The sequence below is a fragment of the Osmerus mordax genome, chromosome 27 (assembly GCF_038355195.1).
Source record: "Osmerus mordax isolate fOsmMor3 chromosome 27, fOsmMor3.pri, whole genome shotgun sequence".
NCBI lineage: Eukaryota > Metazoa > Chordata > Actinopteri > Osmeriformes > Osmeridae > Osmerus > Osmerus mordax.
Genome location: NC_090076.1, coordinates 8700664 through 8715176, shown reverse-complemented (window position 1 = coordinate 8715176; position 14513 = coordinate 8700664). Strand labels below are relative to the sequence as shown.

The 14513-nt window shown below is 46.5% G+C and overlaps 2 protein-coding genes across 5 annotated transcripts in view; one reads left to right on the top strand and one right to left on the bottom strand.

The window, feature by feature from the left end:
• The first annotated feature begins 540 nt into the window (after positions 1 to 540).
• On the top strand, positions 541 to 9996 carry LOC136936642 (G-protein-signaling modulator 2-like). 2 transcript variants are annotated; one of them, XM_067230246.1, is made up of 14 exons: positions 541 to 640; positions 5306 to 5527; positions 5807 to 5942; positions 6181 to 6320; positions 6677 to 6800; positions 6942 to 7057; positions 7216 to 7371; positions 7480 to 7588; positions 7755 to 7920; positions 8022 to 8083; positions 8288 to 8470; positions 8588 to 8729; positions 9037 to 9266; positions 9474 to 9996. In XM_067230246.1, exons 2-14 carry the CDS (start codon positions 5307 to 5309, stop codon positions 9636 to 9638), a joined length of 1950 nt encoding a protein of 649 aa, XP_067086347.1. In that variant the 5' UTR covers positions 541 to 640; position 5306; the 3' UTR covers positions 9639 to 9996. The 2 variants fall into 2 exon arrangements, with proteins under 2 accessions (XP_067086347.1, XP_067086346.1); XM_067230245.1 differs by lacking the exon at positions 541 to 640 and adding an exon at positions 1597 to 1725.
• Positions 9924 to 14513, bottom strand: part of LOC136936645 (mucolipin-3-like) — a 4735-nt gene continuing 145 nt past the window's right edge. Inside the window, exons 1-14 of one of the 3 annotated variants that reach the window (XM_067230248.1) lie at positions 14314 to 14420; positions 13817 to 14037; positions 13482 to 13649; positions 13053 to 13206; positions 12874 to 12958; positions 12597 to 12693; positions 12257 to 12356; positions 12054 to 12166; positions 11799 to 11948; positions 11607 to 11708; positions 11398 to 11520; positions 11022 to 11228; positions 10406 to 10536; positions 9924 to 10324 (exon numbers count right to left, since the gene is read on the bottom strand). In XM_067230248.1, the coding sequence (XP_067086349.1) occupies positions 10285 to 10324; positions 10406 to 10536; positions 11022 to 11228; positions 11398 to 11520; positions 11607 to 11708; positions 11799 to 11948; positions 12054 to 12166; positions 12257 to 12356; positions 12597 to 12693; positions 12874 to 12958; positions 13053 to 13206; positions 13482 to 13649; positions 13817 to 14037; positions 14314 to 14386 (1764 nt within the window). In that variant the 5' untranslated portion in view covers positions 14387 to 14420 and the 3' untranslated portion in view covers positions 9924 to 10284. Of the gene's footprint in view, positions 10325 to 10405; positions 10537 to 11021; positions 11229 to 11397; positions 11521 to 11606; positions 11709 to 11798; positions 11949 to 12053; positions 12167 to 12256; positions 12357 to 12596; positions 12694 to 12873; positions 12959 to 13052; positions 13207 to 13481; positions 13650 to 13816; positions 14038 to 14313; positions 14421 to 14513 lie in introns of those variants that run through there. The other 2 variants (XM_067230249.1, XM_067230250.1) reach the window with 2 other exon arrangements.

Below are 14513 nucleotides of genomic sequence, written 5' to 3'. Positions count from 1 at the left end.
TTCAGTAATCTTCAGATGGGCTTCAGCCTTGCTTTACAAAGAGGACATCATTTGACTGTGTGTGTGTGTGTTCGGGTGCTGAGGGCGGCGTGTCTATTATGATTCGTTTATCCTGGGGCACCACCTACAGTCTAAGTCTGGCCCTACAGGCGGCCGTCATTCGTAACATGCCTTTACAAATTGGTACGACATTAAATTATTTTTGTTTAAATGTATTATTGACCTGTATGTTATTGATTATTAACGATCATGGTTCAATCTACCACATCGTCCCTAAATGACGCTTATGGTTGTGTTGATGTAAGAGACTAACACAACTATTTGCTCAAATGTAAAGAACGGTTACAGCTTTGTAACTACTGAATATAAATGCCAAATAGTAAATAATACTTTTCTGTCTACCAACCGCAATTCATCAGATCAAATTCTTATTGCCCATGTTCTCTGTAGTAAATGGGCGTGTTTTCCTCCAACGTGGCCTAAGCGCCATTGGTCAATTTAGGGCGCTGTTTCCCCATGTGGTTTGCGAAAAAAGTTACATTGGCGACACCAGTGACAATAAAAAATATGTAGATACCACCCGAGATATCTCGTACAGCATCAAAGTTAAAGGACTATATCGGGGTTTTATCAGCGCGAGGTAAGATTTGTCGTAATTTTTCAACTCGTAACACGTTTACTTCTCAAGCTTTTAGTTTATTCGACAATGAGTCGACAATCCACCCATTTTTGGCCCTAGGCTACTCAACTATTTACGTAATGTTCACATAACGAAAAAAATTGCGATGGTAGGCCTACTAAACGGCTACCACAATTAAGTTTCCAAACACATTTACGTTTCTTTATCGACACGTTGCTAGTAGGGCTGTGAAATGCATGATATTGTTTTGTGTGTCAGTCGTTCATGATGTTGTTTCCTTGGGGTGCGAGCGTGTGGGAGCATGTCTGGATGTGCTAGAATTTCTCAATCAAGTTCCCATCCACTCCTATCAACAAATCATAGGCTTACAAGGTCATTTGAGTCATTCATTTTATTACACTAGGTTTGGTGTCTGAGGCCTTACCAGTCACATTGGTTGACCAGGTCGCAGTTTTCCTGATCTGTGAATGGATGCATTCATCCTCAACTTTACTGGATTACTTTTGAACGCGTTACCGGATATTAACCATAATCCAAGTTTCCACCGAGTCAGGCATATTATTGGAGAATGCGGGAGGGTCTCAAACATTTGGTTCCATGTACGTTATTTTGAATGATGGAAAAGGCCTATGTCAGAGTTCAATCAATTTAGTTGCGTCCTTTGGCTCTAGAGCAAGCAGGAGCTCCTGAGCCCATGGCCGTAGTTGCCATGGTGCTTGAGAATTGGTTACCTTTCCATGTCTCCAATTTCACGGAGAGATATATTAAGACACAGTGTGAGAGTGCGTTAGGGGGTCAACAAAGGAATAGTGTGAGAGAGAAGGGGGTTCCGCTGTGTCTGAAGTGTTTTTACCTCCATGTTTTGTAAATAGCTCCGGGTTGGACTCGGTTTTAGAATCGAGTGGCTTGGTTGTGTTCGGTTTAAACTAATTATATGGTAGGGGAGAACCACGTTCTCCTTTTTCCTGACTATTTTAAATCTGGATTTCAAGAAAAAGTTGTTATTTACTATGCACTCAAATGGATAACAGTATATCCCTGCATAGTGTGCAGGACAAAGAGCAAGCCCTACATGTTCGGCACCGGTAGGTCGTTTTTTAAATTGTACCCTCCTTTAGAATGTCAGTTCCCAATTGACAGAAATCTGCTCATGACAAGCAGGATACTTCAGTTCATACGGCCCGCGTTTGCCGTTACTGTAATATGTTGCCCTTGTCAGCACATCCTGCCTTTACTGTAGGCTACATGTTCATTCAGTTGTTTACTGACAGAGGAGAAGACATCTTCCACAAATGTAGCCTATATCGTAAACTGGAAGTTTATGGGGTGTGTTTTGGTGCTTGTGTTTTCCTTTCTTGAGACTTATTTCTGTTCTGATAAAATTACACCTTTTTAATAGTATCTCAGTAGCCTGTATTGTGAAGTTATGGGGCCTGGAGCTGTAAACTTGGCCTCCACCATGTCAATATTTAATGGCTGTATTGAAACATTGATGATGAGTCCACTAGTCATCGCTATACTTTCTGTGGGTGTGCCTCTTCCCCAACACGCAGTCGCCCTACTTTCCCTGCAGCAGTCTGACACACCGATGGGAACTTTTAGTCTCAGAGCTTGCAGCGTGAGTGCAGATTTGTCAATCCTCATGCCAGCTGGAGACAGGTCTAGTCTTGTCAAGCAGTCAGTCAATTGTTGTTTTGTAACTCAATCATCCCATGAACATGTGGCTCCATTGTACTGGATAGATAAAAACGTACTCCCTGTTAAAAGAAGGAGTCTGTTGTGGTGAGGGAATCGGGCTAGTAATCCGAAGGTTGCCAGTTCGATTCCCGGTCATGCCAACTGACGTTGTGTCCTTGGGCAAGGCACTTCACCCTACTTGCCTCGGGGGAATGTCCCTGTACTTACTGTAAGTCGCTCTGGATAAGAGCGTCTGCTAAATGACTAAATGTAAATGTAAGAAAAAGACACTGAGAGTCTGTATGGTTACAAAGCTGTGTACAGAACAATGACTCCCTTGATCCAAACTGACCAGATCAGGAAGTTTGACTTTGGTCAGATGACCAAAGAGTTCTCTCTCCAGAAGCTGTTTCCCTGGAGCATACCATGTCCAGGGCACCCTAGGCCAAGCATCCGAGTTAATTCACACAAGGAGATTTCTGCTAATTGAGCTGACTTGAGGCTCAGAACACGATGGGAAGTGTGTTGTCGTGGTGATCCACTATCCCCATCCCGCTCCATTTCTTTGTGTTTGAAATGTTTGAATATCCCTAGGATTTATTTCTTTTGAAATCATTTATTTTGAAAGATTTCAAACTGCTACATAGGACTTAAACTGCAGGAGATTGTCATGGTGCAGAACAAAGAATTCAAACACTGTGCAAATAGAGATGGCACTGCTTAGAATAGAGTATGTTGACATCCCCTAGAGCAGTTATTCCCCTGCACCGCATGTTTGAGATGTTTCCCTGCTCCAATACACCCGGTTCAAATGAATGGGGTCGTTAACAGGCTTCTGCTGAGCTTGTTAACGACTCATTCATCTGAATCAGGTGTGTTGGAAAGGGGGAAACATCTAAAACATGCAGGATAGCGGCCCCTGAGGACCAGGATTCGACACCCCTGCTCTAAGACATGCAGGGCAGGGGTTCCCTAGGACCCGGCTTGAGAAAAGCTTGCTCTTAACCCTTGTGTTATCTTCGGGTCATTCTGACCCATCAGTCATTGTGACCCACCGTCGTATTGCAACAACTTTACCGCATACAAAAACAAAGTGAAGCATTTTCTTTTAACCGTTGGGCTGTCTCAGACCCCCCACATTGCAAAGGTTAAAAGAAAATTATTTTTATTTGTTTTTGTATTGGGTAAAACACAACGATGGTTCGTTATGAACCTTTGGGTCATGTGACCCGAAGGCAGCACAAGGGTTAAGTAAAAGGATGTCGTCAAGACAGGCTGTATGAATTCAGTAGAATGCTGTAGAATCGACTTGTCTGATTTGAAATCTGATCAGCACAAAGGTTGTACTTAATCATTTATTTTGACACTTGTCAATCCATAATTATGAGCAAAGTTCCCACGAGACCTTAAAATAATGGCTTAAAATTGTGTTCTTACACAGAGCCTTAACCCTCGTGCTGCCTTCGGGTCACATGACCCAAAGGTTCATAACGAACCATCGTTGTGTTTACCCAATTTTACCCAATACAAAAACAAATTAAAATAATTTTCTTTTAAACTTTGCAATGTGGGGGTCTGAGACAGCCTAGCTGTTAAAAGAAAATGCTTCACTTTGTCTTTGTATGCGGTAAATCTGTCGCAATACGACGGTGGGTCACAATGACTGATGGGTCAGAATGACCCGAAGAGAACACAAGGGTTAAGGATGTTAAGGTTCCCCTGGCCACTGTCGGAGAAGCGCTAATCACCTCAAGTATCTGCGCTAATTACAAGTGACACACCAGCAGGTGGCCCAAAGACAAGGGTCGACGGCGGACTTGGAAGTGCCGAAATGCAGTCGTCGGCTTAGCCCAGATTAGCGCTCGCTAACTTATTCCGCGCACGGAACCTGACATTACCCTCGCCGTGAGCATAAACAAAAGATGTTACTTGTGGCAATCCAAGGGACACTGAGCGGTTATAGAAGGATAGCCTCGCCATGACAGCGGGACGCTGTGAGAGATGCTGGCGGGATTGTTTTGGGACAAGTGAACGGGTTAGAGTCCCTGCGGTCGTTGTGCGTCTGTGTGCCAGAGGACAGCAGCCGAGGAGTGTCTCTCTGAAGGAGCCGTGTCTGCTCGTCTCCGGTCGGAGGTGGATTGAAGAGTTTGAGATGTCCATCCTGTCCAAATGTCTTTCGTGTGTCAAGTTTAAGAGGGGGAAAAGGTTTGTTGGGCGGACATGTCGTGGTTGAGGCTCCTATGGCTCCGTCCCTTAGTGGAGGTCAAAAGAATTGGCCTCCTAAGGATGGAGTAAAGGTGTAGGAGAAGCCTCTGTCAGGATGTAGAACTGTGGTGTGATGAATGTCCAGGATTTTCTTGTCTCGTCTGTTTGTTTTTTTTTTGTTTTTTTTTTGGGAGGTTTCAAATGGATGAGAAGGAATATTGTTTAACTGGTAGATGGAAAATGCACTCGTAACTTGAGGTTAGTCGTGTTTCTTTTGTGAGATAGTTTGTCACCTCAGTGGGATTGCTCTATCTGAGCAGCCGTCTTTATTAAACGTACCTTATTTTGACAGTATATAGACAGGATGCGGCACATGAATTCAGATTTAACCTACTCATGAACCGGCCATGTACAGTAGGTGAATGCCATGAGCCGTCATAACCCTTGGACTGCAGATTCCTCTTCCTCAGCGGTCTTCTGGAGACAGTCTCGTGGATGTGGAAGGGTCATGATGGTTCCCTGCTGTTAAGAGGAAGCAGTCTTTTTCAGTGGAAAGTACTAGCTGTACTTCACAAGCAGGGTGTGGAGGCCTGAATCCGACTAACTACCAACCTCCACATAGAAACAGCTGAGTCTGATTCTATGTGACATGCCAACACTTTTAATTCTACCGTATCTGGGGTGGATCGTACCCCCCCCCCCCCCCCGTCCTCCCTATAAGCACTGTGTAGAGCTGCTTGACTGGAACAAACTCAATTCCCTCCTGTGTTTGCGCTCTTTCAGGATGGAGTCTTCCTGCTTGGAGCTGGCCCTGGAGGGGGAGAGGCTGTGTAAGGTGGGAGATTACCGCGCTGGCGTCTCCTTCTTCGAGTCGGCCATTCAGGTGGGCACCGAGGACCTGCAGATCCTCAGTGCCATCTACAGCCAGCTGGGCAACGCCTACTTTCACCTGCAGGACTACGGCAAAGCCCTGGAATACCACCACCACGACCTCACTCTCACCAGGTACACGTGGGCGACGCGCCTGAACCAGCCTGGTTGTGCAGCAGCTCCTACAGGTTCAGCTGTGGATACGTTTGTGGAAGGGACCAAATGGAAGACAGCTGGTCCTGAATCTGCAGGCCTGGCTGCAAAGAAAGCAAAGGGAGAAAAAAACCCCACGGCTGTAGTTGTAAGAGTAGGAACGTTATCAGAGTTTGGTTAGGAATGCTGTCACCTTTGACTGGGAGGTCGTTTTCCATCTGCGTTTCTCTGATTTGTTTGTGTGGATGTGCCGTTCAACAGAACCATCGGAGATGAACTGGGAGAAGCGAAAGCCAGTGGGAACCTGGGAAACACTCTGAAGGTTTTGGGACGGTACGGGGAGGCAGTAGTCTGTTGCCAGAGACACTTAGAGATAACAAGAGCAATGTATGATAAGGTGAGCCCTGAAAACATCGTAATCATCATCCTGAACGTGCAGCTGAATCACGTATTTGAGGTTTTTTTGGAACAAATTTCCACAGTGTGTTCTTAGACCGTAACAGATCAAATGTTCTCCAACCACTGAATAGTTGAGATAGTTTGCCAGTGGCTGTGGGTTGGGCGTCAGTGTATTTTAAGTGTATAATTACAATTTAGGTTTGTTTTGGTCTTTCTTTTTAACGTGTGTGTGGTAGGTTGGGCAGGCTCGAGCACTGTATAATTTTGGGAACGTATACCATGCCAAGGGGAAGAGCATCTGTTGTGCAGGAGCTGAACCGGGAGAGTTCCCCGAGGAGGCCAGACTCGCCCTGAAGAAAGCGACGGAATATTATGAGTAAGTGTCGCCTCCCCGATTGAGCCCATCATATGGGTCAGGGGTGGACCACCCTGGTCCTCGAGAGCCGCTGCCCTGCACGTTCTAGATGTTTCCCTGCTCCAGCACACCTGAATCAAATGAATGGTCATTACCCGGATTCCACAGAGCTTGATAACAACCCATTCACTTGAAACGGGTGTGCTGGAGCAGGGAAACATCCAAAACATGCAGGACAGCGGCTCTCGAGGACCAGTGTTGTCCACCCCTGATATAGGTACTGAAACCCACCCAAGTGTACAACTATAAACGATGAGTAAATTTGTACTCTTCGCCCCTTGTGTGTGTGTGTGTGTGTGTGTGTCGACCCGCCGCAGTGCAAACCTGTCTATTGTGAAGGATCTGGGAGACCGTGCAGCGCAGGGTCGGACCTACGGTAACCTTGGCAACACTCACTACATCCTGGGAAACTTCTCGGATGCGGTGCTGGCCCACGAACAAGTAGGTGCACAGCCCGCCGCCCGTCTAACCGTGAATGTTTTCGTTACGCTTTCAGTCGCGAACACGTGTGTGTGTGTGTGTGGCTTTGGCCTTTGGATGTGTCGAACCGTAAGATGACGATGACTCGTATTGCTGTCGCAGCGTCTCCTTATCGCTAAGGAGTTTGGGGACCGGGCTGCAGAGAGGAGGGCCCACTGTAACCTGGGCAACGCCTACATTTTCCTGGGCCAGTTCGAGAGGGCCGCCGACCATTACAAGTAAGTGACCAGTAAGCCCGCTGTGGTCACTTCCCTTCTGGTTGCTCTCGTGGATGACATTTGTTGAGGAGATCCAGCACTAGTAGATGTTCAGAGAACTGAAGATCAATAGAGATTTAATAGCGACGCAATCCTCTCCCCCTCCCCCCCCACCCCAGGAGGACTCTGCAGCTGGCTCGTCTGTTGAAGGACCGTGCCGTGGAGGCCCAGGCCTGCTACAGCCTGGGTAACACCTACACACTTCTCCAGGACTACGAGAGAGCCATCGACTACCACCTCAAGCACCTGATCATAGCCCAGGATCTCAGGGACCGGTACGTACTCGAGGTCCTCCTCGACAGCCCGCTTGGAGCCTCTGTGAACGTCCCCCCCGAGGAAAGGCCATCGCCAAACGCTCTCGGCTCCTCTGTGTGTTTGTGCAGGGTCGGGGAGGGCAGAGCGTGCTGGAGTCTAGGAAATGCCCACACGGCCCTGGGGAACAACGACCAGGCCATGTGCTTCGCAGAGAGACACCTGGACATCTCTAAAGAGGTGCCCGTTTTACCTTGTTTCTCCCTCTTTATGCACACGTTATCGGGATCTGTCGTCACGTTGCAGTCGTCGCCCCCTACTGGACGGCTCAGGAACAGAACGTCGTGTGTTCAAGAGTCAAACTGAGTTCTCCTCCTGTAACATACTACTGGTGCGTTTCTCCTAGATCGGAGACAAGAATGGTGAGCTGGCGGCCCAAATGAACATGTCCGACCTTCAGGTGGTGCTGGGTTTGAAAGCCAACCGCAGCAGCCCCACCGACACTGTCCCCGACGCTAACACCAACAGCTTAGTCCTTACAGAAATCCACGGAACACATCAGAACCTTCCAGGCAAGTGTAGTCCAGTCCAGTCTGGCCTCCAGCGCCATTTTGCACCTCTGGATTCATCTGTCATTGATGGTGTGGGTGCCTGCAAACTGTCTGACTTGCAGGTATGAAGCTGGAGAAAAGGCCCAGCATGGAAATGTTCCGACCCGTCCCGGACAAACAAGCTGTATGTAACTGACGCCCACCAGCACTTTAACGCCTCCTGTTTATGTACTGAAACGGTAATGGGATTATCGTTCACTTATGTGAACGGTAATCCTCTTGATTCGAGTACGTCTGGGGGTGAACGTTTGTATTGTTTCATGAGTTTCAATTTTTTTTTAACTGAGCCAATTGATAGTATTGAAATCGATCCACCTTGCATGTTCAGGACTGGGGTGGAGAAGTCTTCGCCACGCCTTCCAAGTCCGACGTGGCCAAGGCCTCCTCGAAAGTGTTCTTCATCAAGCGCCTGCGAGGGAAGAAATCGAAGAGCCACAAGAAGTCCAGCCTCCAGGACAGCAGCAGCAACACCCCCCTGGCCCCTCCGATGGAGGCCCAGGACTCGGCTAAGGTAGAGGGGGGGGGCGCTGACCGACCGCACCATGGAGCGGGAGGGGAGGGAGGATGTTTGGACTGCCTCTTTCTGTATGTAGCGCTGACATGCTTCTAAACTGTTTCTCTACTGTAGCACCTTACCCCCGACACTCTGGGTGACGAGGGATTCTTTGACCTCCTCAGTCGATTCCAGGGCAGCAGGATGGACGACCAAAGGTGCAACCTGTTAGAAGGCCAGAGCCCTCCCTCTTCCCCCCCTGTAGCCATGAGGAAATGTGAGTTAGCCCCTCGCGCTGCACGCACGCTTAACCATAACACGTCTCCTTGCTATCGGGATGTATGCGTGAAATGTGTGCTTCTGCTAATTCCTTAAACTTTGAGGTAGGCATGAACGATAACTCTCTCAGGGTAGACTGAATGCAAGTCTTACCATTGTGTGGCTGCAGAGGAGTTTTTCCAGATTATCATAACATTTTAGAAAACGACAATTTAATTATTCTCGTCTTTTCTATACTCCCCGTCTTCGCAGTCTTCGCCTTACACTGACTCCCCTCTTCTCTCTGAACCGTGTTCCTCCTGTAGCTACTTCAGAGTGCGGGGCGTCCCCGGACAGCGGCCCGTTCCTGGGCCTGCCGGCCAGCACGCAGGGCCGTCGGCCGGACGAGCAGAGGGGCAGGTTGGGCAGCTTCCCGGGCCTGCGTCTGAGCAGCAGCGACCAAGCCCCCAGCTCCTCCATGCTCAGCCGGCTAGTGGCCAGCGCTGACCAACCCGAGGCTGACGATGTCTTCTTTGACATGCTCGTCAAGTGCCAGGTAGATCCATCAGTCTCTCTGACAGAAGGATGCAGTAGTTGTCTGAGAGAAGCTGATCATCTTTGTCAGGGTTTGTGGGCTTCTGTGAAGCCGTTTGTCAATGCTTGTGAAAAGGGCTTGACAAAAAGTATCATTCAAGATGCTTTAGCGTAATTAAACTCGCTGGTCAAGAATTCATTGCTCTCTTAATCTTGCTTTGACCTCCAGGGTTCCAGGCTTGATGACCAGAGGTGTTCAGCTCCCCCTCCATCCACTAGGGGGCCCACTGTCCCAGACGAGGACTTCTTCAGCCTCATCCTGCGCTCCCAGGCTAAGAGGATAGATGAGCAGCGGGTTCAAATCCCCCCCGGCTCCCAGGAGAACCCAGACTGAGTTGTCTGCTTCAGAACTAGCTGCTCAGAGGAGATTCTCCACTAAACCCCAGTCCCTCTTCGGACGAGGACGGTCATCCCTCCTAGGAATCATGGATTGTGTCTCATCAAATGTTGACCAGAACGGACCACACGTTTTTATTTCTGTATTCTTGTTCTCAAGTCAGTTCTAACATTTACACTGACATTTCCCCTCACCTTATGTATAACTGAGTGAGAAGGACATTTACAGTAAGCAATTTGTTATAGCTTAAATTTTTTAAATTTGTGTAGTACCTCTTTTTGAAAGAAAAAAAATGTAACAGCATTGTGAGTTTTTGTACTTTTTCTGCTGACCTTGGGGAAGTAAAACCACATTCCACCAGAGTCGCATTTTTTAATAGTCATTTCATTGTGTGATACAACCTTAACTGCTTGCTACATATGTAAATCAAGGAATACCTATTAACAAATGTTTCCTTTGAGTTTAATTAGAATATTTACAAAATCTTAATCCCATTTTAAATTGCAGTACATTTCAATACTTAGTGATTGCATTTAACAATACATATTTGAACATTTTCCTAGACGTGATTCCAAACATGCCAAGGAGTGTGGTAAAGTGCTACAGTGATCATATAAACATCCTCCTTCTCTTCAAGGTCATTCTAGGATTCCACGGTCAGCCTTTCTTGATCAGTAACACATCTGGAAAACCCAACATAGTGTCCATTACAGCCCTTCACCCTGAACATCCACAAACTCAGTAACATCTGTCTGAAGCCTTACCTGGACAGGCAGCAGGGGAAACAGGAACGGGAGCTCTCGTCCACACGGTACACCCCAGAGTCGGGCAGATCCTTACACTCAGAGATGAACTTGTGAAGCTCAGACACCAGGTTCCCCTCCTTCTGCTGTTGCTGGGAGTTGAAAGAAAAAATTGAATACTAAATAAATAAAGAGTTGGAAGGATGGTTGTCTGACGTGGCCAAGGCCTCCTCAATAACGTTCATCAACCGCCTGCGAGGGAAGAAATGAAAGAGCCACAAGAAGTCCAACCTCCAGACAGCAGCAGCAACACCCCCCTGGCCCCTCCGATGGAGGCCCAGGACTCAGCTAAGGTAGAGGGGGGGCGCTGACCCACCACACCATGGAGGGTCGAGCCCTAAGACGTGCGCTGGTAGAAGCAAAAGGAAGCGTGTCCTTACATTTAGTCATTTAGCAGACGCTCTTATCCAGAGCGACACAGTAAGTACAGGGACATTCCCCCCGAGGCAAGTAGGGTGAAGTGCCTTGCCCAAGGACACATCATTTCGCACGATTGGGAATCAAACCGGCAACCTTGCTATTAATAGCCAGATTCCCTAACCGCTCAGCCATCTGACTCCTCCATCTGTGTCCTTACCTTGATGGTGTCGTAGGTGTTGGTGATGAGGGTGATGAAGAGGCTGAGGATCATGTAGATGAAGAGGGAGACGAAGGTGTAGAGGTAGACCCTGCTGAACAGCCACACCAGGTTGCTCTTCTGCTGCATGCCTTTGAAGGTGGGGAACATATCGTCCCCGTTGATGAGCGAGAACAGGCACTCCGACACCGTGTTCAGGGTCCGGAACTAACAGACAGAAAAACGCCAAAAGAAAAAGCCTGTTTTTGTTTCTTTAGATGGAAAAGCGTCCACTAAGAGAATGCATTCAAAGGGGAAATATACCGTTGAGGTGATACATACTCTGATATCGGTTATATTCAAAGTGGTTTTGAAACGGTGAGGAAGCGCCCCCTACCTTCTCATGGTAAGGACCGAGCACAATCCAGCCGCAGAAACAATAGCTCAGGTAGATGATCCCAGCACAGCAGATGAAACGGATCACGTTTGGGAACGCGGCCCTCAGTGTCAGGATAAGAATCTGGAAGCGGGGAGAGGAGACTAGCATGTAGCAAACGATGTAGCCTATGGCGTTTTCTGAATTAACTGAATGCAGCAGAGACTCACATTGTACTTCTTGAAGTAGCCCATGTAGCGGATGACTCCGATCCAGACAAACATGGTGCCAGTACCCAGGAAGATACTGCACACATCATAACTCGTCAGATTCTAAAATAAATAACATGAGTTGACTTGAATATAGTAACCACAAACGTGAAGAATACTTTCAGTTATTATACCATCGGTCCACACACTCACCTTTGCCTGGATCTCTATTTTAAGAATGGAGCCAATGATTGTGAGGGCATCACTGAATATGATAAGGATATACCAGCCATTCAGAAACTCCAGCCTATCGGACCATAGCACCTCGTTACCACTGCAGGATCTGCGAAAGTTGATGTACTCCTACAGAAATCAGAAGAAAATTGTTTTTACCCGCCCCAAACATTTGATAATAAGATGGTGAGAATCCAGCCATTATTCTAATCATGCCAATAACGTTTCGCATACAAACTGAAGGTGTATTCCTTTCAGCACAGATCGAGTGCAGAGGATCAGGGAAGTGATGCAGGTCAGGATGATGACACAGTCAAACAGCAGTTGGTAATATATGTTCCTGGGAGCTGAAAAGAAAAGATGTAGTCAAGCAGTCGTACATTAACCCCATTACCCGATTCCCTAACCACTCAGCCATCTGACCCCCTTACACTTACATGCCCCTGAGACACTCCAGTCTCTGCATTCATTGATCTCAACGTCCGTGTCCAGATTGACCTTTATTCTGCCGCTGTGGGCCTGGTTGTCGAAGGTAATCTTTAAACCAAAGGCAATATTCGAAAGGGTTATGGTAAGGGTAATGTGCATTTCAAAACGCTCGCTGTCTTCTCACACTGTTTCTCAACTTTCAAAACATTACCACCAACTGAAACATCTTGTATGGAAGCAAATCAGTGACAATCTTTTGAATTTTAAAAAGGCACTGAATACTTAATATCGACATTTAAACACCACCACCTGCTTCAATACCAGTTCCAATGCAATTTATGCTCATACCATGACTTTGAAGTCATAGCAATCAGGAAGTTCTCGATGTCTGACGGTCTGAAGATTTATGGCCTTTAGAACGAACTGAATGCGAACAGACAACAACCTGTAATGCATAGGAGAGGCATCACAGACAAGCACAACTTACACACCGGGTGAACAGGATCAAGGCACCATCGCAATAACAAGCATGACAGCTGAAGCAAGTACTGGAGGGCCAACACAAACTACTACTTAGATCAAATCCTGTTGATGACAGACTTAAGTGACTCGTTTGAGCAGTAACCTTTTGAAGTGGAGAATGAAGTCAGGAAGCTCCTTGATTGCCGAAATCCGTTCCACTGGGCTCATCGGAAAAATCTCCAGGCACTCTGGACGAGGGGGAAAAAAAGTTTAGAGGCTTTAAAAAATAAAAAATTAACGTTTTCAGAATACAGAACTTTTTTCGTTCCAATGTCAACGTACCAGATTCCACTTGGGCATCTATTTCAAATGTCTCCTTTGCTGGATAAATGCTGCCATTCCTATAGAACTCCTGACATAGATAGAGAGGGGAGTAGGCGGTGCCATTGCGCTCGTAGGCATGGTTCCCAACCGTGATGTTCAGTAGACTTCCAAACTACACATGTAAGATACACAAACAATGATGAAACATTTGATTACTTACACTATATATGGGATCTGTTAATGGATGTATTGATGACGCCTTGGAAAACTAATATCAAGTCAAGTTTTTTTTCAATATTATACCTTGAGTACTGGCTAAACAGTGCTGAAGTTAAGTTGCAAAGTTAGTTAGCTAGGTGATTTTTTTAACCATAAGTCCCAATTCTTTCAGACTCTAAACAGTCTGATCACATTGGAACAGGCTGCAAGTAGACCAACTGTCCTTACTTGATTGACAACGTAGTAGATGTGGTCGTACACTTCTGCCTGGTGGTAGAGGGCATAGGTAACCCCTCTTTGATCAACATAGTCTTTCAGAAAGAGATGCTTGAATGCCATCAGATTTTCTTCTTTGAAAGTGACCACCATCTGGTTACTTAGTCCAAAAGACACCAACTAGAAAGACACATAATTCAAATGATAGCATACTTCTTTCAAACCTGTGTGGATTATGCCTATAGAAGGCCCTAAAAACACTGAACATTTCTAGAAATGAACATCCAAGTATAACATGTCTAATCTGGAGTTGACCCACACCATTCAGTCTCTATGATAGTCAGTACCTGAATAGTAATGATGGCGATTTTGATGATCTGAAGTATTAGTTTCCATGGTTTCCGTCCGCGTGCCATGTACTTCTCACAGGGGTTCATGAAGTAGAACTTGATCTTCCTCCTGAGTGCCTCTGCCGTTTCCAGGCTCTGACAATGCTGGTGGTTCTCCCAGGTCGGATGGCCATTAGACTCGTACAGGTTTGTATGGCCAGAATCAAACTCCTCCATCTCTGTTCAGGGTAGGCACATTGATTTTCTTATCACCATTCTGAGGAACAGCTACCATTCAAAGACCACTATCGCTATAGTTTCAGAAGGATTTTACGGTTGTTAAAACTAGAATACAACAAGCCGGCATACAAGATGTTTAGATAGTTTGACTTTAACTTTTTACTGCTGGTTATATTGCAGAACATAAGCGCATTGTTTTTACGTTGACCAGTCATCAATCATTCATTTGGAAAGTAGCTAGGCTATGAGGAAGAGTGGGGGTTAGGCGATCTTACCTGAACTTTGACCTGACCAAGACTGAATAACAAACAGCATCTCACATTCTGAAACCTTATCAACCTCCACCATTGTATTGAATTTTTCATCCAAACTAAACTACAAACTCAACCAACTGTAGCAGCATAGCTATAGCCGCCGACTGAACATAACGCTCCCATACTAGGTCTATCGTCTTGAAAATTGCTTAAAGCATTGA

Coding starts and splice junctions, on each gene's coding strand:
- LOC136936642 (XM_067230245.1), top strand. CDS start 1,661: ATGGATAACAGTATATCCCTGCATAGTGTGCAGGACAAAGAGCAAGCC. Junction 7,372..7,479: donor GCCCAGGATCTCAGGGACCG/GTACGTACTCGA, acceptor GTGTTTGTGCAG/GGTCGGGGAGGGCAGAGCGT. Junction 7,589..7,754: donor ACCTGGACATCTCTAAAGAG/GTGCCCGTTTTA, acceptor CGTTTCTCCTAG/ATCGGAGACAAGAATGGTGA.